The sequence below is a fragment of the Eurosta solidaginis genome, chromosome 1, assembly GCF_040869045.1.
Source record: "Eurosta solidaginis isolate ZX-2024a chromosome 1, ASM4086904v1, whole genome shotgun sequence".
Lineage (NCBI taxonomy): Eukaryota > Metazoa > Arthropoda > Insecta > Diptera > Tephritidae > Eurosta > Eurosta solidaginis.
Window position 1 is genome coordinate 202,063,178 of NC_090319.1, and position 22,682 is coordinate 202,085,859.

Below are 22,682 nucleotides of genomic sequence, written 5' to 3' on the forward strand. Positions count from 1 at the left end.
AGCCGATGCTAAGGAGCGCCTTGCATGCACATCCATAGATCAATCATTATGTATCTACATAAACGAATAAAACATTATGTCTACACATATGTACGTACACGCAGCAGAGAAGAGATGCTCCCAAAAGTATGCAATTGTAATTGTTGAAGTGTCGGTCACAAATACACGCATATGAGAAGCTATATACGTGCATCTGTAGTTATAAATATATGACGGCAACTAAGCAAATTCTGGAAGCGCCTAGAAGATGCCACGAGGAAATCACAGAGTATAAAAGCACCAGCGGTAGAGGCGCTATAAGCAGTTTCGATTAAGACGATATCTAGCGAGCAATAGCAGTATTATTTTGAAAGTCAGTTTCATTTAAGCTATCAGTTTGGTTATTAAGCCAGCGAGTTGCAAAGTATAAGTGTTATTGTGAAGTACTTTAATAAAGGCCGTTTTTCCATTATTCAATATTGGAGTTATTTATTCAACAGTTTAGTGATACGAACTTAGCAAAAAGGCAAATAAGAGGATTTGCAAGCAAATTCGTTACAATATATATATATATATATATATATATATATATCGCATTTGTATGATATAAGAAAAAAATTAAATTGAAATCCTTTTGCCAATTCGTGCATAATCGACGAATGGCTGCTGTCGCAAAAAAAAATTTCTTTAAATTTATGGTTGAGCTCCAAAAATGGAACGCTAAAACTTTTCAAATACTACAGACCGCTTTTCTTATGACTAAAAACTTATCGAGCTAACTTCAATCATTTTGAAGCAATAAAAAATATCATTAAAATGAAGAAAAGGAGATGTATGCTCCTTGTTGTATAGCTAACAATTTCGAGTATTCAATAATACAATTTGACAAAAAAATCGACCCCTGTTAAATAGTTCAACCGGACTGTATAGAACCCTCTAAGTACCACTTAGAAGTTTCTTTAACTACCCTGCAAAAACGCTCTCGTCATTCCATGTCATTTGACCAGACACTCTACAGTCATAGGTTATGTTCACAGTCACATCTGCATAAGCGTGGGTAAGTTTTATGACCAAATTTTTTGTAGGGTAATTATATCTAAAGTTATACTTTGCTGGTACTTACATGGCCGTCAGAGTACGTACCATGGGTCTCTGCCGGCGTGGTTACCGGTGATGTTGTTGTTGCTGGTGAAGGTGTCGCTGTCGTCGGTTATGGCGCGCGGTCTTGGGCGCGCTGTGTTGGTACTGTTGTTGGTTGTTGCGCTCTGGTCCGATGTAATCGAATGAACCTGGTGGCGATAAAATTTCGTGCTGACCTTTACGATCTGGATGACTTGGTAATTTTGGCGTTAATTGTATTACGCGGCAGCGTACTGCTGGCCCTGGAGGCGGAATTGGTGTCGGACGCTTTTCGAAGGTGGTAGTGTACTTCGTAAACGTAGAGAAAGGCATTTATCTTCGGATAACAAGGGTTCTCATCACCATTTAGTTTAGTGCCGTCCAAATCCGAATCGGTATTACTAGAACTTTCCTCACTAGGTGTGACTGTGAAACGCCGACCTACTTCAACTGGATATTCTATACGTGGAGCTTGTGTCACCACCACACAACCGTTGTAAGGTTTATTACCACCCCGAAATAGACGAGTAAAAACGAGGCTTGTCGGAATATACTGTGTCGGTACTTTGCGCTATCGAATCTTCCTAGTTTCTGGGCATTTCCCGGTTTATTCTTTGGTAGTTCGGTTAAGGAATCGGCCGGCGGTTCCTCGTTGCAGCTCCTTGGTTCTTCACAATACTCTCTTGGAAATATGTCCGGCACGCGAGGGTGTTTTGCGATGAGTTGAATATAGTTGGGGACATGCAGTTGAGGTAAGCAATAGTGCTAATGAAGCAGTCTCTGAGCTTGACGCCTTTGGTGTTGAAGTTGTGTCCTAGATGCTATACGATCCTTTTGGTATGGTCGCAGGGCCGCCAAAATTTGGGCTGAAGCAAATCGCAATCTTCTCGTTGGTATAACGCCTTATAGGACTAGTTTTACGATAAACCTTTTTGGTTTTATAAAAATTTTCGATTAACTGCGCAAGTAAAAAGCTAATTCTTGCGTTTTCTCCCGGGCGGAAAACTCGTGGCTATCTTTTCTTTCCTTTTTTTTTTATTTTCTTACTCTTTTTGTGTTTCTACGGCCGGAAACTCGTGGCTTTTTTCGCTAGTGATCGCCGGTCTTTTCTTTCTTGTTTCGATACTATTGCATCGCATCTTTTTGGTCCCATCAGTAGTCAGGTGTGTTCGCACGAAAACGCTCCCAAGTGGACCGTAACCGTAGACCATAACAGCAGACCGTAACATATTCTAAAATTTTCCCGTTAGCCCTCGGAAGAATAGAACCTGATGAGCCCGAAAATGTTCGATTTAGCCTAAAACAAGTTTTATTAGAAAAATCAGGCCCTAATGATTATAAACAATCTAATAAGTTTCATAAAGCCGTAAAATCTTTAAACCTAAAGAACGTCTTTATTAAGAAATCCGACAAGGGAAACTGTGTTGTTGTGATGAATGAAGATGATTATAACAATGGTATGCGTGCTTTGATTGAGGAAGGGAAATATGTCAAAGTAAAAAATCCCCTTCCAAAAACGAAGAGAGAAGTTGTGGAGCATCGAAAAAAGTATGCCAAACTTTTCGGCCGTCAGTGGGACATGAAAATGCATAAGTCGTATGTGCGGGTCCCCTGTTTATATGGACTATACAAGGCGCACAAACCGTGCAATACATTTCGACCAATAATTGCCCGTTTTACTTCCCCTACGCTTAATATAGCCAGATGGCTGAGCAATTATTTTAATAGTCTCAAAAGCTTTGACGAATTTTCCATAAAGAATTCCTTTGGAATTAATATCGAAAATGAAAGATGCACGATTGAGCTCAAATGAATGCTTTGAGTCATTCAATATATCCTCGTATTTCTCCAACGTGCCGAAGAAAAGAGCCTTGGATGCGCTACTTGTTCGGCTCGATAGACAAAACATTAATCCCTCGGTCGCCGTTGCTTCATTTGAACTCACTGTTTTATGCGTGAACCAGTAATTTTTCCACTTTAGGGGCGAATTTTTCGAGCAAACCGATGGCTTAACAATGGGATTAAATATAAGCCCTTCTTATCCAGCCTTTTTATTAACCATGTCGAAGAACAATTAATCCAGAGCTCACTTTTCCCACGGGTATATTTTCGATATGTAGATGATTGCGTGGTCGTTAATGAGAAGGAGCAAATAGAAAACAAGCTTAACGTATTTAATTCAATTGATAATGCTATACAGTTTACATATGAAACTGAAGAAGATAATGAGCTTCCTTTCCTTGATCTCAAAATTATACACAGTATCGAAGGATTTATCGAATTCGATATTTATCGAAAACCCACATCCACTGAGCGCTTCATTCCAATTGAATCAAACCACCACTACTCCCACAAGTTGGCAGCTTTTAATTCAATGGCTCATCGCCTTGTAAATGTACCGCTCAGTTGCAGTGCATTTAAAAGAGAAGATAATAAGTATAGCTGAAACGAATGGGCAGTACCAGCATCATCATACAGCAAATTAAGAGACACCAAATAAAAAAGGCGGCCACCGTGGTGTGATGGTAGCGTGCGCCGCCTATCACACCGTATGCCCTGGGTTCAACTCCCGGGCAAAGCAACATCAAAATTTTAGAAATAAGGTTTTTCAATTAGAAGAAAATTTTTCTAAGCGGGGTCGCCCCTCGGCAGTGTTTGGCAAGCGCTCCGGGTGTATTTCTGCCATGAAAAGCTCTCAGTGAAAACTCATCTGCCTTGCAGATGCCGTTCGGAGTCGGCATAAAACATGTAGGTCCCGTCCGGCCAATTTGTAGGGAAAATCAAGAGGAGCACGACGCAAATTGGAAGAGAAGCTCGGCCTTAGATCTCTTCGGAGGTTATCGCGCCTTAAATTTATTTATTTTTTTAAATAAAAAAGGAAAGTAGAGAATGCACCTCGTTTTTCGAGGCAGTGGGCAAAAATGATGGCAACCCTATTTGTAGTATCGCGTACGATGCACATTATTTTAATAATATTAAAAAAGTTTTCAATATAGCACACGTTAAGGTTGTTCCAAAAACTAAGACAAGGCTAAAGTCTATGCTTAAATCGACGAAGAACAAGTGTGACAGTTTAGATAAGCCGGGAGTTTATTCGGTCACATGCTCACAAATCAATAACTACGGATATGTATGTGGCGCCAAATACATAGGCCAGTTGACTCGCACTGTACGTACCAAGATGAGCGAACATTTGAAGTACATCAAAAATATCGAACCGAAAAGTGGAATCGCGGAGCACGCTTTATTGAAAGAGCACGCATTCAGTGAGGATGACTGTAAAGTGATCAAATCTGAATCTAATATCAATAAATTAAATAATCTTAGAATCGTTACATATTTATGTAAACAAAAATGCCGCGGTGAATCGGGATATTGGCCCACTGTACTCTACTCATTTTTCAGTCATACAGTAAACTTATGATTTGCTTGCTATTGTTATTGTTCTTGGCATTGCACATTTTCTCAATACTTTTGTTATAGGTACTGTATGTACTGTATTTAGTAAATTATGTTTGCATATTTATAATATTTATGGACTTATTTTGCGATATATGTATTAGACAATGTTTAGTTGAACACTACCAACTGAAGATGGCACCACGCGAGAGCCGAAACAATTTTGTATTGTAAAGAATTATTGTTTTTATAATACAATAAAAATATATTAAATGACGAAAAGGAATTTTTTGTGTTTTTCTGCTTCACAAAATATTTGCGTCGCTTAGCCCTCAAAACAAACATATAAAAATGTGAGTACAGAGAGAATTATAAATTTTTTTAAAACGTCATTTGCCTCTCACCGGTTACCTTGTAATATTTGTATCAAGAAGCAAACAATGCATTCGCATGATTTAATCACTTGAGGATTTTTGCAATAAATAATTATCAGAAGAAGAACGAAATAAAATTAAAAGCTCAAACGATATTTTATTCCAAATTTTTAGCTGCAGAGTTTTTTCCATGGATCTTAAAAACAAATTTTTACAAATAAAAAAATAAATAACAAAAAATTGGAATAAAAAGTCGCGCGAACAATGAAAGGGCACACGAATACCCCAAACTTGATACATGTTGTACTACCGCTAATTCTAAGTTTTTCATTGTAGCATTTTTTTGTAATTTGTTTCAGGTCGAATAGGAATAGTGGTTGGATGGGGCCGTACGTCAGAAGGAGGAGACTTACCTTCAATTGTAAATCAAGTAAAGGTGCCTATAATGTCAATTAATGAATGTCGAAAACAAAAGTACAAAAGTAGCAGAATAACATCCAGTATGCTTTGTGCTGGAAGACCAAGTATGGATTCCTGTCAAGGTGACAGCGGGGGCCCACTTCTACTCTCAAATGGTATAAAATACTTTATTGTTGGCGTCGTTTCATGGGGTGTTGGTTGCGGAAGAGATGGGTATCCAGGTGTTTACACAAGAGTTAGCAAATTCACACCATGGATTAAAACTAATTTACGCGAAAGTTGCTTATGTTCTTAGTAACTTAGTAAAAGTCATATATTTAAAAAAAATTACCAGTTTTACATTTCAAAAAATGATTAAAAATAATTGTTAGCCAGTGTTATAATTCAAAAAATAAAAACAAAAATGGACGCCAGGCGTCAACAAAAAAAACTAAACACAGGATTTTATAGACACAAATCATACGCCTTTTTATTACTTGCATTTTTAAAAACCCAGGTTTGCAATGAATCTAGATTTAAAACTGATAGGATGATTAAAAATACCTCTTAAGAAATTCATATAAGCAACACATAAGCCTTTTAGACCTACTAACAAAGATTTGGGCGAAATCTGTGATTATTGCGAGGGCGCTCAATGCAATTTTAGTTTCATTTACGGTGGGTTTCATCCTTGCAATAAGCAGGGCATCTGAAATAAGGCTTGCTTTATGTAAGTAGTCAACGAAATCGCATCTTGACAACATTATGGCGATAATTTTGATACCTTTAATTTAGAAATAGCAAAGGACTTAATTTATCAGGAAGCTAATCTTGACAACATGTTCTATATTGGACTAAGAGCTCGAAAACAATTTTTTCGCATGAGTGTGATTTAGAGACTGATCAAAACAATGGACGAATGCAATTCGGCGAATGACGGACGGTTTCAAGACCTATATGCAGAGCGTACTTAGCTAATGGAGGAAACGCTTTTTCTCATTGCTCACAGCAAGGTACAAAATAACGCCGATTACCCAATTCCATAAGATGGAACGTACCATTGGACAGTAAAGAAATAAAATGGAATATTCCGGTTATTAAATAACATTGGCCTGGGAAGCTATTCACAATCTGTCAATCAGATCAAAAATGGATCCAAAGAGTTGGTTAAAATCGTGTATTAACTCTTTTGCACTATATGGAAAATATTGATGCACACAACACCTTTTGTTCCCCATCGCGAAGGAGTTCCAATTAAGAACAACGAAAACGCTTACACGGTATACGTTGTTCTGCCCTAACTTAAGTCTATCTGCATAAATTTTAAGAATTTTTTACCTCCCACGCGTGCGTATTTAAGTTAAGATAAGACTTCTCTCATTGCTGCACAGCAAGGAATTGGGTAATTACCATAAGATGGAACGACCATTGAACTATAAGGAAAGAAGAAATGTAATATTCCGGTTGACAAATAATACTGGCCTAATAACATTTGCAAAACTTGTCAATCTATGCAAACAAGAAGATATAGAGCGTTTAAAATCGCGCATTAAAGCCCTGGCAAAGTTGACGTATCCATATCCATATAACACAGCCGATACAACCAACCTTATGGAAATCAATGTAATTAGTCAATAGTGCCATACCATAACGCCCTATCCTTAACCATACCATAGCCAACCAATTGGTTTTTGCTTTTCGTCATATCCATAACCTAAACATCTTTGAGTTGGTGAATTTATTAACGTTTTGTATATTTTATTTATTGGTTTGGATACGTTTTAACTATGAGACCTATTGTTTGTGGTAATTGTTTGTAATTTTTTGCATTTTCTTCATTTTAATAAAAATTTTACGATTTTTAGGTTAAAGTACCAATAACTGATGCTAATTGATATGGATAAAAAATGTGTTTATGACTATTGTTTTATGACTTTGTCAACTTTGCCAGGCCCTTTACCTCTTTTGCAAAATGTGGTCGTACGATGGCACGTCTTTCTTGCTTATAAGGAAAGCGATCACGCAAATTACTTCAGTAACAGCACAACCGTATGCTCAGATATTTGAAGAGATTGATGCCCACAACACCCTTATATTGCAATACTATTAAGAACAAAAGAAAAAATCAACTTATTGTTGAGCATTTATCGTTCATAATAATTTTTAAGCAACGTTTATTATCGTTTGATAATTAGCACAAAAGCATCTTTTTTTACCGCTAAGTTTTTCCATGGTAGCATTTTTTTGTAATTTGTTTCAGGTCGAACAGTTGGATGGGGCCGTACGTCAGAAGTAGGAGACTCACCTTCAATTGTAAATCAAGTAAAGGTGCCCATAATATCAATTAATGAATGTAGAAATCAAATGTACAAAAATAGCCGAATAACATCCAGTATGTTTGTGCTGGAAGACCAAGTATGGATTCCTGCCAAGGTGACATCGGGTCCACTTATGCTCTCAAATGGTATAAAATACTTTATTATTGTCGTCGTTTCCTGGGGTGTTGGTTGTGTTTGCACAACAGTTAGCAAACTCACACCATGGATCAAGACTAATATACATACCTGGACGTTGCTTTTGTTCTTAGTACTTCGTAAAAGGGATACATTTAAAAAATATTATTTAGTTTTCTTTTTCAAAAAATGATTAGAGATAATTGTTAGCCAGTATTATAGTTCAAAAAATAATAACAAAAATTGGACGCCAGTCGTCAATAAAAAAACTAAACACATTCCTTGTTTTTTATAAGACCCAGGTTTACAATGTATCCAGAATTAAAACTGAGAGGATGATTTTAAATATACCTTCTTTCGAAATTCATATAAGCAACATATAAATCTTTTAGAGCTATTAACAAAACTTTGCTGTCTTATAAGGTCACGCCTTATCGCTAAGGCTGCGGCCTCCGTTGAAAGGTATGGCCGGAGTTCCGGAATTCTTCCAGCGGGCATAAAACGAGCTGACGTGGATTCAATGAGAGAAGTATGGGTAGATGGTCGAATGCTAATGTTACCATCGGCTGCCTGTTTACGCAGTTTACAAGTCCTGCACTTACGATGAAGGATCCGGCGAGCTATGACAGCTTCCCACGATATGTGTGGGGGCGTCTCCATTTATTTTATCTCAAATCAAAAAATCGTGTTGTTCATCAAAATCGCCTAGTGAATAGGGCACTGATATCAGGCCAGTATTGACTGGAGCAGCAGGTGACAGGATTTAGATGTTGATAAATTGTATATTTGCGTCGCTTATCCAGATGTCGGGATTAAATAGATTACATTGCACTGAGTGGTGGGTGATAAATGCGAGTCTGCCTCCATTTCCTCTCAAATGATAATTATGTTTATAACATAACGTTGTGCGCTTGACGTGTTCGGACGTGTTTTTCACTTGCTTGCCTTGATTTGGTTTTTCTTTTTTTATTTTCAATTTTATAATTGTCAATTAATAATCCAAGCATGGATGATTATTGTGGAAAGTGCGACAAAGCCTTTGGAATGAGCGAAGCTGTTGCAGTACCTTGTAATGGATTTTGTAAAAAACGTTTTCATAGCACTTGTTGTGCGGGCCAATAACAGAATACGACGTTAAACTGTCTAAGGGTTTTGATGCAGTGCTAGCCTCTCAAAAGCTTGGCCTCGAAGCTATAATGACTGCATTTGAAATGAAGTTTAAAGACCTGGTTGGGCAAAATTATGACTTAAAAATATTTTTAGTATTGGTTTCGCGCCAAAAGATACAAAACCTCCAGCCAAAAACAATAACAGTACGAAAGTCAAAACGAATGGGCAAAACAAAAGCAATGCTAATAGCGATAATTCAAGTATTGGTGTTTTGGCCGCGGAAATCGTTGCACTCAACAATGGCGTTGTGAGGTTTTATTGCGCCTTGGGTAAAATATTTTTTTGGCGCCCAACGCTTATCCTCACTTAGATAATGCTTAGGAGACCCATCTAGCGGCAAATAGCTACAGAACATGTTGTACCGAAAAGCATATACACAAACCTCCGTTGGCCATACTGTATATCCTGTATGCTGAATCGGTTGCGATGAACAGTGGACACACACCATTTGTTGGGTAATACAAAGAGGTGAAACATAGACACGTATGTCAGTTGCAGAGTATAATATTGAAATTTAGAAGAACCTGTTTTCTGCGCAGCAATTTCAGAAGAGTAGATGAAATTTAACGCTTAGCAGTCCATAAAAAGTTTAAGCGTAAACGTATATAGATGTAAAAAAATAAATAACACAACTTATAACACATTTGTAAAACTAATATCTATTTGCAAATTTTCCTTGCCTTTGAGGAAGCAAATATATCAATGGTTTCATCAAAATTTATCATTTCAAAGTTTTTCTATTCCCATACTTAATAATGTTAGGTCACTTAGGCGATGTTGCTCCATCGTTGACCGTAAATATGTCAAAATCAGTTTTCATTTGCTGAATGAACGTTCGCAGCTAGCAATTGATACTGAGATATTCAAGAGTATTTGAAGTGCCACTCCCAAGTTTGGAAAAATATCTTCTCCATACGAAGTCATAAAAGCAAGTAATTCTAACGGAGTTTTAGGTCAATTTCTTTTCTACTGCGAAGTAATATGTGACAGATTTCGATAAAAAGTTCCGTTCCAAAGAAATCTTTATTATAAAGTTCAACCAAGTTCTAACAATTTATTTCTAAGTCGTTATTATCCTTGTTTAACAAATCTAAAATTAAGGTCATTTAGTCATGTAAATCTTGTACGTATTTCTTGTTGCAGACGATCGAGAACACTTTCCATAACGCGAGAAATTTCACATTCTGTGGAAAGACCAACATTTCTAGCCGATTCTCCAGGCATTTTGCAGCGCCTTCTTACACGTTTCACTGTATGAATATCCGATTTTTCAGAAAGAGACTTCGCTTTCTCTATTGATTCTTTACAGAGAGTGTCCCGAACTTCGGATAGTTCAGTCAAATTTAAGATCATAATACGCTTCTCTAAAATTCATTCCCGGATCTTGTAATCTGCGCTGCACGATCAATCCTCCTTAAGATTTCATACCAGACATGAACTAATTTTATGAAAGTAAAATTTGGTATATTTTGCAACAGAACTATAGCTTCGCTTCTGGTGTGACTTATGGTGTTATTGTCCTCTGCTAATTGTTCTAAGTGTTCTACTACATTCCCTTGCCCTTCGACGATAACCCTAACCGCTTGTATTCTGGCGCTCCATAGTGTTTCAGATTCACGTTTGACAGTTTTTGTTAAATCATTTTTTTAATTCCCATAGTAACGTTGAACGTAAGAAAAAAATATGTATATGCTTTCAATTATTCCACAACCTGTCGCTAGTGTTCTGGGTATATGCATACATTTTCTAGTATGTATAGAAATTTTTTTCCAGGATTGAGTTATAATAAAAATAGAAATTATCTAGGAAGTTCTGCTTTGCGGACCATTTGGCGCCCCCTGTGAGTAGCGCCATAAAAATGCCTAGAAGGAGCGAAAAAAGTAAAATAATAGCTGCGATTTGTCAAAAATATACATATGCCGTCATCATTGTGGAAGGGAGTAAGTAATCCAACACTTCCTTTGTGCTTTTTTTACGTGTTGATTGTAGGTGATGAAGACGAGCAGGAAGATATCGATGAAAGGTTCAGACTGAATATGATGCTATTGCCAAACAATCGCCGAGGTGTCCATTTAGGAATTCCTAAGTCAAACCAATGGGAGCTGAATGTATTGGAGCATTTAGATTAAAATAGATTTTGCCAAATGTTGCGCGTAAACCAAACAGAGTTTGACCACCTTTTTAACTTAGTAAAACATGATGATGTGTTTCGGAGTGATAACTACACAGTACAACTTCCGATTGAACTTCAGCTTAAAATCGTACTTTATAGGTTGGGATCTTCAGGTGAAGGACATTCGATCCGTAAAATGGCATCCTTGTTTGGTGTTGGAGATGGCGGTACTATTCGAATCGTAACTAGGCGATTTTTTCAAGCCATACTCAATTTAAAGGGTAGATTTTTATTCTGGCCTAATGAAAGGGAGCGTTTAAAGTTGATTGCAGCCACAGAAAAAGAAATGCCTGGATGTGATGGATACATTGATGGCTCAGAAATTAAATTGGCCAAAGGCATCATGAGATCTTTTCCGTAAGCGCCAGTACTCCATCAAAATTCAAGTAATTTTTAATTATCGCTTACGCATAGGGCCAGCTACACTAGGTTACCCGGGTAGTGTCCACGATGCAAAACTGTTTTCGGACTCCTTGCTCTCAAAACACCCACATAGGTTTTTGTCGACATCGCAATGGATTGCCGGTGATAGTGCATATCCACTGAAATCATATCTACTGACTCCATTCCGCCAAAATAATACAGAATACACTAGAGAGGAGCGAGAAAAATGTAAAAAATACTTCTCAAAATATCGCGTGCGAATTGAAAATTGTTTCGGGTTTGTGAAAGAAAAATTCTCTAGCCTGAAAGAACTCAAGTTCAGTTTGCACACAATACAAAACAAAACAGGTTGCAATGATTGGATAATGATATGCTGTATTTTGCACAACATTTTCATAAGCTTCAACAATGAGGATCAAGAATGTAGTTTAGAGCCAACTGCCAACTTATTACCGTTAACGAACCTTATGGATAGTTTATTAAACTTTATTCAAAATCAACCCAGTAATTAATGCTACTATCCAACTCCTCTATCATGTCAATAAAAGCTGGTTACTACAAATATTTTTACTTATAGCAGAGCTATCAAACCCATACCCACTTGTAGCATTTTTTTTTTTTACCCTGAAGAATAGGCACAGATACAAATTGACACTCTTAATCTAAAAAAAATTATCATAGCACTCCCATAAGCCCTCACATTCATATAAAAGTGCCTGAATTTCTAAAAGTAAAAAGAAAAATCACTTCCATATAAAACCAAGGCACTTCGGTATGATTTTAAAATTTACAACTAACAAATTGACAACAAAAAGTTAAAAAAAAAACATTGTAGGGGAGTGCCCCTAAATCCCCAAAAACAAGGTAAAAAAAAAAATCCAAATACATAATCCCCAAATTTAAAATCCCATAACCAAAATCCCCAACACAAAATCCCCGCCCTTTTTTTGAGGCTAAATCCCCAAACCTTTTTTGAGGAAATATCAAAAAACCTCGAACAGAAAATCACAAAAATTTTAATTAAATCATAAGGTAAAGTTCTGACGCGTATAAACATAATAAGGTATTTATATATATGTAAGTATGACTATAAACATAAAGTAAAATGATGGGGAATAACCTAACGGTACACGTTCTATTTGCATTGTGTTTTCATATCTTCTTTCTGTTCTAACCATGTCAATGTTATATTGCGAATTTGACGACAACTTCTTATGTACATCAGTGGCACAGAGGCCACTGCCGTGCAAAAGTCGTCGGTTCAATGCCAGATCACGGATTTAAATTTCATTTTCTATTTATTTAATTTTGGTTTATATAATATTATTTAGTATTAATTTATTATTAAAAATACTGTGAAAAAATATTAAAAAATTTAAATGAAAAACCTAGATCTGGTAGTGAACCGACGATGAGAAAATATCGCAAAATAAGCATAATATCATTAATATAGCTATTGAATAGAAGGAAACTACGAAAACAAACTGCAAAAGTTCTCAAAATAATTGAAAAAAGGAATATTCAAAACGTTACAGATCTCCATCGCCTAAATATCTTCTTGGAGAAAAAATTCCGTTAAAGTATAAGTTTTGTTTGTCAAATGAATTTCTATCGCCTTATTAACTGCAAAATGTATCGAATTAGCTACTTCTTGTAATGCAATTTATACATAAAAATATATATATGTACATATGTATTGTAACGAATTTTCTGCAAATCCTCTTATTTGCCCTTTTGCTAGGTTCGTATCGCTAAACTGTTGAATAAATAACTCCAATATTGAATAATGGAAAAATGGCCTTTATTAAAATACTTCACAATAACACTCGAACTGTGCAACGAATAGCTTAATAACCAAACTGATAGCTTAAAAGAAACTGACTTTCAAAATAATACTGCTATTGCTCGCTAGATATCGTCTTAGTCGTAACTGCTTGACAACTCAAATCAAACTGAATTCCAGCGCCTCTACATCTCTGATTTCCTCGTTCGCATCTTCTAGGATCTACTAGCATTGTCCATGAGCTCTCAAACTTCTCAGCTGTAAATACAATTGCACAATTTTATACATCTTCTAGGCGCTTCCAGAATCTACTAGTCCAGTAGCACTCAAACTTCTCAGCTGTAACTACAATTGCACAATTTTATAGTTTTTCTCATTGCATGCTTATAGGAGTATCTCAGATAAATGCATGTGTTAGTGCATTGACTCTCCGCTGCTCGTATACGTACATGGTACATATATGTAGACGCAGTTATTGTTTCGTTTATGTAGATACATAATGATTGAATTATTGATGTGCATTCACGTCACTGCTTAGCATGGGCTTAGAGACGGCAGCACTCCTTAGTTTTGCTAATATTCGTAACACTGTCCTCCACCTAAGTCTGATCGTCCCGATTAGACAAATCTCTCGATTTAACCGCTGCTAGCCTCTCCAAATGAATCACTTTCATTTTGGTTCGTGGTTTGCCAATGGTTTGTATGCGGTACACTACATCGTTGATCCGTTTTACAACTTTGTATGGGCCTTCCCAGTTACACTGCAATTTCGGGGACAACCCTTTTTTTCGTTGTGGGTTGTATAGCAGCACCAAATATCCTTCCTGAAACCCTTCCGAATTAATTGCTTTATCGTACCTCGCTTTCATCTTGTCACTCATAAACTTTGCTCGTTGCCTTACCAGATCGTGTATCTCTCTCAGCTCTTCTTCCAAGACACCAGTGGATTTCTTGACATTCCTCTCCGTACCGGCATCTATCCCATACTTCAAATCAGCTGGCAGTCGAAGGTCATTGCCAAAAATTACCTTTGCAGGAGTTTGGCCCGTTGTGTCATGTACTGCCGATCGGTAGGCCATCAAGAATAACGATATGTGTGTATCCCAGTCCTTATGGTACTTGTCTACTACTTTCCTTAAATGCTCCTCCAATGTTCTATTGAAGCGTTCCACCATACCATCGGACTGAGGATGCAATGCAGTTGTCCGTGTTTTTCGAATGCCCAACTTCTTGCACATTTCTTGGAACACTGCTGATTCAAAATTCCTGCCTTGGTCAGAATGTAACTCCATTGGTACACCATACCTTGCAACCCATTCGTTTTTAACCACTTCTGCCACTGTTTCTGCTTCTTGGTTTGGGATTGGGTATACCTCTGGCCATTTACTGAAATAATCCATAACCACCAGTACGTATTTGTTTCCGCGGTTGCTAGTAGGAAATGGACCTGCGACATCCATGGCGATCCTTTCAAATGGTGCACCTGAAATATACTGCTTCATCTGGCCATGACTTCGGATTTTGGGCCCCTTCGCTCTGTTGCATACCTCGCAGTTGGCAATCCACTCGGTGACCGACTGACGGCAACCAACCCAATAGAATCTCTGCTTAATTTTCTCGAGTGTCTTCGTGATTCCAAGATGATCTCCACTTGGACCATTGTGCAGCTCGCTGAGCACATCAGGAATCCTATTCCTTTGAACAAATATCAGTTTCTTCTTGCATTGACCATCCTCACTCTCCCATACTCGATGCAAGCAACCGGATATCAATTCTAAACTGTTCCACTGTGCCCAATATTACTTCGCAATGGGACTCTCTGCTGACATCTCCTCTCTGCTTGGTCTTTCGTTTCGTTCGAGCCCTTGCATAACATGTGACAGATCTGTATCCTCTAGCTGACACTTTCTTAGTTGTTCCTTGTCCCATTCATCCGTACACGTTATAGTCATTAGCCGGACATCTATAATGTCTTCTTTAGCCTCGGCCTTTGAGCAGTGCTTGCTTTCCAGACTACATGGTCTTCGTGACATTGCATCAGCATTTCCATGGGTACTACCTTTTCGATGCTCAATGGAAAAGTCATAGCTTTGTAGTCGCTCGATCCACCGTGCCAATTGTCCTTCCGGATTACGGAACTGCAGAAGCCATTTCAACGCTGCGTGATCTGTCCTGATACGGATTCGCTGGCCGTAGAGGTATTTGTGAAAATGTTTAATGCACTCTACCAATGCCAACAGCTCTCTCCGTGTAACGCAATAGTTCCTCTCTGGTTTTCCAATTGAACGGCTGTAATATGCAACTACCTTCTCTTGTCCATCGACCAGTTGTGATAAAACGCCTCCTATAGCATATCCGCTCGCATCTGTATCTAGAATAAACGTTGCTCCTGGAATCGGGTAAGCCAACATTGTGCACAACCGCTCTTTCAATGTTTGGAAAGCTACTTCTTGCTCCTTCTTCAATTCAAAAGCTTTATTTTTTCTTGTTAGCTCGTGGAGACTATGGGCTACGCTGGCAAAATTTGGTACAAATCGGCGGTAATATGTGCACAGCCCAAGGAAACTTATCAATTCATGCAGATTCTGTGGTCTTGGCCAATCCTTTACAGCCTTTATCTTTTCATTCGCTGTACAGACACCTTCTGTCGTTACCTTGTGGCCCAAATAATTTACTTCCTTTTTAAACAGCGTACACTTTTTGGGACTTAACTTCAGACCAGCGCCAGCTATTCTGTGGAAAACTTCCTCCAAGTTCTTAAGATGTTAATCAAAATTCTTGCCCAATACGATGATGTCGTCCAGGTACACCAAGCATGTTTTCCAATGTAGTCCAAAAGGCATCACTGTAAATTGCCAAAGACCATCCCCGACACTGAAGGCTGTTTTCTCTTGATCTTCCTCCTTCACCTCAACTTGCCAGTAGACGCTCTTCAAGTTCAGTGTGGAAAACCATTTCGTACCAGATAGCGAGTCCAGAGTGTCGTCAATTCTTGGCAATGGGTAGCTATCCTTTTTCGTAACGTCATTCAACTTCCGGTAGTCCACGCAAAACCTCATTTTTCCATCCTTCTTCTTTACAAGTACTACCGGTGAGCTCCATGGACTAACTGATGGTTCAATGACGCCGCTGTCGCTCATTTCTTGTATGATTTGACTCACAACTTCCCGCTTCGCCAGTGGAACACTACGTGGCGCTTGACGGATCGGCCTCGCGTCTCCAGTGTCAATTTGATGTTTTACAACATTGGTGCGGCCTGGTTTGGAACCATCCTGGTCAAATATATTCGCGTACTTTAGGAGCAGCTGTTTTGCCTTATTCTGATAGGCTTCCTCTAGCCCCTGCGTCCATGCCGTGATGTCATTTGAAAGATCAGTATTACTAGATGAAACGTGTTCCTGGAGCTGTTCACAGTTAATAACTAATTCAGCCTCTTGGCATCTTCCCAAAATAGCTCCTTTGGTCAAATTAAATGGTGACTTGAACTCATTGAGTACTCTTACCGGAATACGTCCATCTTGTTTTGTCATAGCCAGGGTTTTTCCTACAAGTATGTTCTGTGCTGATTTGTCTGCTACTTCGACAACCCACAATTTGTTTGTCCCACAATCTCCATCAACCTTTGCCCAGATGACTGCTTCGGATTTTGGTGGTATTTGCTGACTCTCTTCCACCAGCACTCGTTTACTGCTGTAGCCTCTCCCGTAGCCGAAATTAAGTGGCACATCCATGTTCTTATATCGCATCGTCTTGCTTTGCATATCGATCTTGATGCCTTGGTCGATTAAGAAGTCCATTCCAATTATGATTTCATCAACAATATCTGCCACTATAAAATTGTGTAGTACCGTGACGTTCCCAATTGCTACTTCACATTCTACTTCTCCAATTACCTGGGTGTCCTCTCCCGTGGCTGTAGGTAATCTTGCTCCATGCAATGGTCTTATCTTCTTGTTGACTAAATCCGCTCGAATGATGGAATGAGATGCACCCGTATCTACAGTCAGTAAACGTTCCTTTCCATCCACATAACCTCCGACAGTAAGATTGCTCGACCTTTTTCCAATTTGTGAGATAGAGATTATGGGGCATTCAATTGAGGGAGTCAGCTGTCGCCCCTTGCTGCTGACTCGCTTTAGTTTAACGATTGATTTGTCTTGGAGATTTGCTCATCTCCTTCTGCTCTGCGTTTACGACCACCCACATTGTTGGAACTGTTAGGGTTGATGTTGCAATAACGCGCAATATGCCCTGGCTTTCCACACTTAAAGCATTTGACTGCATCATTATTCTTCTGCTGCGTACCCTTCAATGCTTCCAAAATTGCGTCTACCCAGTCTGGCTTTTCCACTTCCACGCGATGAGCTTTGTACGCTGGCTTACTCAAAAGCGAGGCTGTTTCCTGAGTCAGCGCATGCGATACCGTTTCAGCAAATGTTAGTTTTGGATTCGCATGTGTAGCCCGCTTCGTTTCCACATCTCGTATGCCATTTAGGAAACTCTGGATTTTTACCCTTTCAGTGTATTCCACGGGTGCGTCCGCATTTGCGCGATGAGCCAATCTTTCACCATCCGAGGCAAACTCCTGCAAAGCCTCATTCGCTCTTTGGTGACGGTTTTGCAACTCGATTTGGAATATCTGTTTCCTATGCTAGCTTCCATAACGTCTCTCAACAGCGGCCATTAATGCTTCATAGTTGTTCCGCTCTCCTTCGGGAATCGTCTGTAGGATTTCGGCTGCTGGCCCTTTCAATGCCACGAATAGAGCTGCGACTTTATCTTCAGCATTCCAGTTGTTCACTGCTGCGGTCTTCTCAAACTGTAGCTTAAAGACCTGGAAAGGAACAGAACCGTCAAAGGATGGTGTTTTTACCTTTGGATTGCTTGCTGAAACAGCTGGGCGGTTTAATTGCAACTCTTGTATACGACCTCTCAAAGCATCCACCTCGGCTTCGATTTTTTTCTCAAACTGCGTTATTTTCTCGTCCATACGCGCTTCGAGTTTTGATGATATACGCGCCTCTTGCGCTTCGAGTTGTACTGTTATGCGTGCCTCTTGTTTTTTCAGTTGTGTCTCCATCTTTGATGTAATCTGTGTCGACATTTCTGCCGTTTATTGTGCTTCAATCTTCGATGTAATCTGTGTCGACATTTCTGACATACGCGTTTCTTGTGCTTCAATCTTCGATGTTATGCGTATCTCCTGCGATTCCAATTGTGATGACATATATGTTTTCTGTTCTTCCAGTTGTGTAGAAATTTGTGTTTCCTGTGCTTCAATCTTCGATGTTATGCGTGTCTCCTGCGATTCCAATTGAGATGCCACTGTCGATGTTTGAGCAGTTATTGCAGCCAATATCATGTTAAAGTCTGTGCTCGTAACTGTCTGCGAGGTTTCGTTTTTCTCTTCAATTTTTGTTGTTGTTTCGTCCCCATCAGGATAAAAGACAAACTCGTCCACATCAATTCCTTGCGACTCCATTACCTCTCGTAGCCGTGCTTGAAGTTCGATCTTATTGCCGGTTGTATTTAATCCACGGTTCTCCAACTCCTTTTTCAGTTGCTGGATCTTCAATTCACTGAACTTTGCCATGTCCAAGTTGTATTCCCAATCTTCGGAATTTATTCAACAATTCCTCTTCTGACACCAATTGTAACGAATTTTCTACAAATCCTCTTATTTGCCCTTTTGCTAGGTTCGTATCGCTAAACTGTTGAATAAATAACTCCAATATTGAATAATGGAAAAATGGCCTTTATTAACCCTTTCACTTCATCTTTTTTGTTTTTGGTTCTAAAAATCCAATTTAGTCAAATAACTGCAATCGCAAGTTAAAAAAAATTTTTTTTTTTTTCGAAATAGGTTTTTGAGCATGATGCCATATGGCATCAATTTCCTTAAGGGGAGAAAAAAGTTCCACAGTAAATATTTTTTTACAAGTGTTTATATTTATTCAAAAAGTATTTTCTATGTTTACATTTCAGTTTTTACATTAACAAACTTAAAGTAAAATGGAATTATATAAAAATTCAATTTAAAAACATAGGTACATACATAAATAATATATAAAATATGTATACATACATAAAAATAAATAAATTTATTTGGGAAGTGTTTTTATTTTTTCAAAAAGTATTTTTTAAGTTTACATTTCAGTTTTTACATTAACAAACTTAAAGTAAAATGGAATTATATAAAAATTCAATTTAGAAACATATGTACATACATAAATAATATATAAAATATGTATACATACATACATAAAAAGTAAATAAATAAGAAAAATTCATTCAAAACTAAAAACCATATTATTGAAAAACTGCTACTGATACTAGATACTTACTTTCTTATTCTGTTACTTAACTTAACAACTGTGAAACGTTTTAAAGCAGTTTCGTGTTCCGTTGAGCATGCATAAGTGAACGTTGCATTTTGAACACATAAATCTCGAATATCCTGTACACTCCTTGATTTTACACCTCCGCTTTTCCACGGTATGTTCCGGCCAATGATGAAATCCATCATATCGTAGAGAAAGAGATGGAGCTGTTTCATATTGTTGTCTGGAAGTCGTTGGACTGCTTGTTGCTGATAAGGATGGACTAAATTCATTATCCTCTATAACAGTTGATTTGGGACGCCCGTGCTTTCGTTGATATGTTTGCTGAGCTGATAGCGCCAGGAGACCATCTGCGATGTCATTTCGGGATGCCAAAAGATCCATCCACTCTTTCGAAGCGATATGGTTGTTTTCACAGTCCATTTTGTATTCTAACCAGGCATTACAAACCGCAAGGTCAATAAAATGATCAAAAACTTTGAGAGTCCATTTTCTAGAACGAATAGAAATTCGGTACAGCGAGACTAGAAAGTCCATCTTATCTACGCCACCCATGTTTTTGTTGTATATAGCAACGATGTTTGGCTGCTGGATCTCAATTATTTTTTTTTCTTCACTACAAAATATTGGAACTTTATTTATACATTCCGTTCCATAAATAGCTGAGGCAAGTGTAACAACTCCTCCATCAAGCCATTTTAAAACAAAAATGTTGTTATTTCGTTCTATTCTGTAGTCATAACCGCCACGGCCTATTTTTTTAAGATCTTTTTCGGAAGAAAGAGGAGCTTTGCACATCCTATTACCCCGAATTGTGCCAGTTGGACAAATTTTCTGTTGCTGCAAAAATTTGATCAAATTCAGAGTTGTGAAATAATTATCAAAGTAAATTTAAAATTTTTATTTTTAGGAAACGTCTTTGATAAATGAATAACAAAAGCCCAGTTTTAAGTCTCCTACAATTGTATTTTTCCCTTGATAAATCTCCAAATCATAGATCACACCTTTTGAGCTACAAAGACAAAAAATTTTTATTCCCCATTTAATGGGTTTCTTTGGCATATATTGTCGAAGCATAGTTTTTCCTTTGAATGGAACCATCATCTCATCAACGCAAACATTTTCATCTTTAGGAATCGCATACAATTTTTTATAGAACACTTCTAATAGGGGGCGAATTCTGTGCAATTTATCATCTGAAGTCTGATCAAGAACAAATTTGAAGTTGTGACGCAGAAAATGAAATCTTACTCTTGACATACTTTCACGAAAACAGGGAATCTCCGTAGTTTTTGACCAATACATCTCTAATCGAGGGTAGCTAATTGTACCAATCATAATTTCGAGCGCTAAAAATTTATAAAACTCTTCTTTTTTAAATTAACTGATTTCCCATTGTTCAAAAGCGAGACCTGGTTCGTTGTATCAACCACTTTTTCAACGAAGTCCTCTGTGAAATACTCCAAAAAATATTCTACAGGTGTTTTAGGCATTTTTTTTGGAATATATTCCGTAAAACTTACATCTGGAACATGCCATGTCTCTTTTTTCCAACGGAACACATCAATTTTTTTAAAAGGCCCATCAGAATCGTGATAATCTACACTTGCTGTACAAGCTGCCAGATTATCTTCTTCAAGATTTCCGACACCTATTTCGTAAGGCCCTGGTCGAGATAACTCTTCTTCTACGAAGCTTTGATTTCCTTCAAGAGCATCAAACAAATCTAATAACAAATCAGGTTCCTCCGAATCTTCTAAATCAGAGATATCAGACTCATCAAAGTTATTTAGAATTTTTTCTATTTCGGAATCTTTAATTTTTCTTGCCATTTTCGCAAAAGTAATCTTTACCATCAACAGTTCAACTTATAACGACAAATGTTTCTGCCGAATTAAATGCGCCATTCTTGTGCATGCCAATGTTACATTTTTATGTACCTCTAAACGAAATTGATACCATATGGCATCAAGTAAAGTTTGAAAAATTTTACAAGGCTACAGAATTTTTTAAAAAAAATATTAATTATGCAAAAAGTTTCCACAATTCCTTAGTTATATTATTGCATTTAATTGCGTTGGAAAATATTTGACGTTTGGAAAAAAATGGGAATTTCTACAAGGATGTTTCCACGAAAGATTTTAGTGATGTGGTGGGCATCACCAAAAAAAATTTTTTTTTGCTCTAAACTGCTCAAAAAAATAAAACTAAGAAAACTGAATACTCCTAAGGGTTTAATAAAATGAATTTTCAATAAAAATATTTAATATTTGAGTCGGTTTTGGTTCCACAGCGCCTCAAAGTGGACTGTTGCCATATGACATCAATTTCGCGAAAGGGTTAAAATACTTCACAATAACACTCGAACTGTGCAACGAATAGCTTAATAACCAAACTGATAGCTTAAAAGAAACTGACTTTCAAAATAATACTGCTATTGCTCGCTAGATATCGTCTTAGTCGTAACTGCTTGACAACTCAAATCAAACTGAATTCCAGCGCCTCTACATCTCTGATTTCCTCGTTCGCATCTTCTAGAATCTACTAGCATTGTCCATGAGCTCTCAAACTTCTCAGCTGTAAATACAATTGCACAATTTTATACATCTTCTAGGCGCTTCCAGAATCTACTAGTCCAGTAGCACTCAAACTTCTCAGCTGTAACTACAATTGCACAATTTTATAGTTTTTCTCATTGCATGCTTATAGGAGTATCTCAGATAAATGCATGTGTTAGTGCATTGACTCTCCGCTGCTCGTATACGTACATGGTACATATATGTAGACGCAGTTATTGTTTCGTTTATGTAGATACATAATGATTGAATTATTGATGTGCATTCACGTCACTGCTTAGCATCGGCTTAGAGACGGCAGCACTCATTAGTTTTGCTAATATTCGTAACAGTATTTATAATTTATAAAAACAAAAAATTTCCGGTGTTTATCTGCAATGCAATGAATTTAAAATTTTTTTGTTATGTAAATACTATATTAATTGTATTTATAAGTTATTGCGTCTTTTCTTTAATGTGCCCATTAAATATTTATGAAATCATCAATATTGAAGTGCTAATTTGGAAATAGAATAAACATAACTATTCTTTT

The 22,682-nt window shown here is 37.5% G+C and overlaps 1 protein-coding gene across 4 annotated transcripts in view; it reads left to right on the forward strand.

The window, feature by feature from the left end:
* The window catches only part of LOC137236981 (trypsin-1), a 709,096-nt gene extending 703,354 nt beyond the window's left edge, over positions 1–5,742 (forward strand). For all 4 annotated transcript variants that reach the window (XM_067760092.1, XM_067760091.1, XM_067760089.1 and 1 more), the window contains one exon: positions 5,231–5,742. In XM_067760092.1, the coding sequence (XP_067616193.1) occupies positions 5,231–5,586 (356 nt within the window). In that variant the 3' untranslated portion in view covers positions 5,587–5,742. The remainder of the gene's footprint in view (positions 1–5,230) is intronic.
* Positions 5,743–22,682: the final 16,940 nt, after the last annotated feature.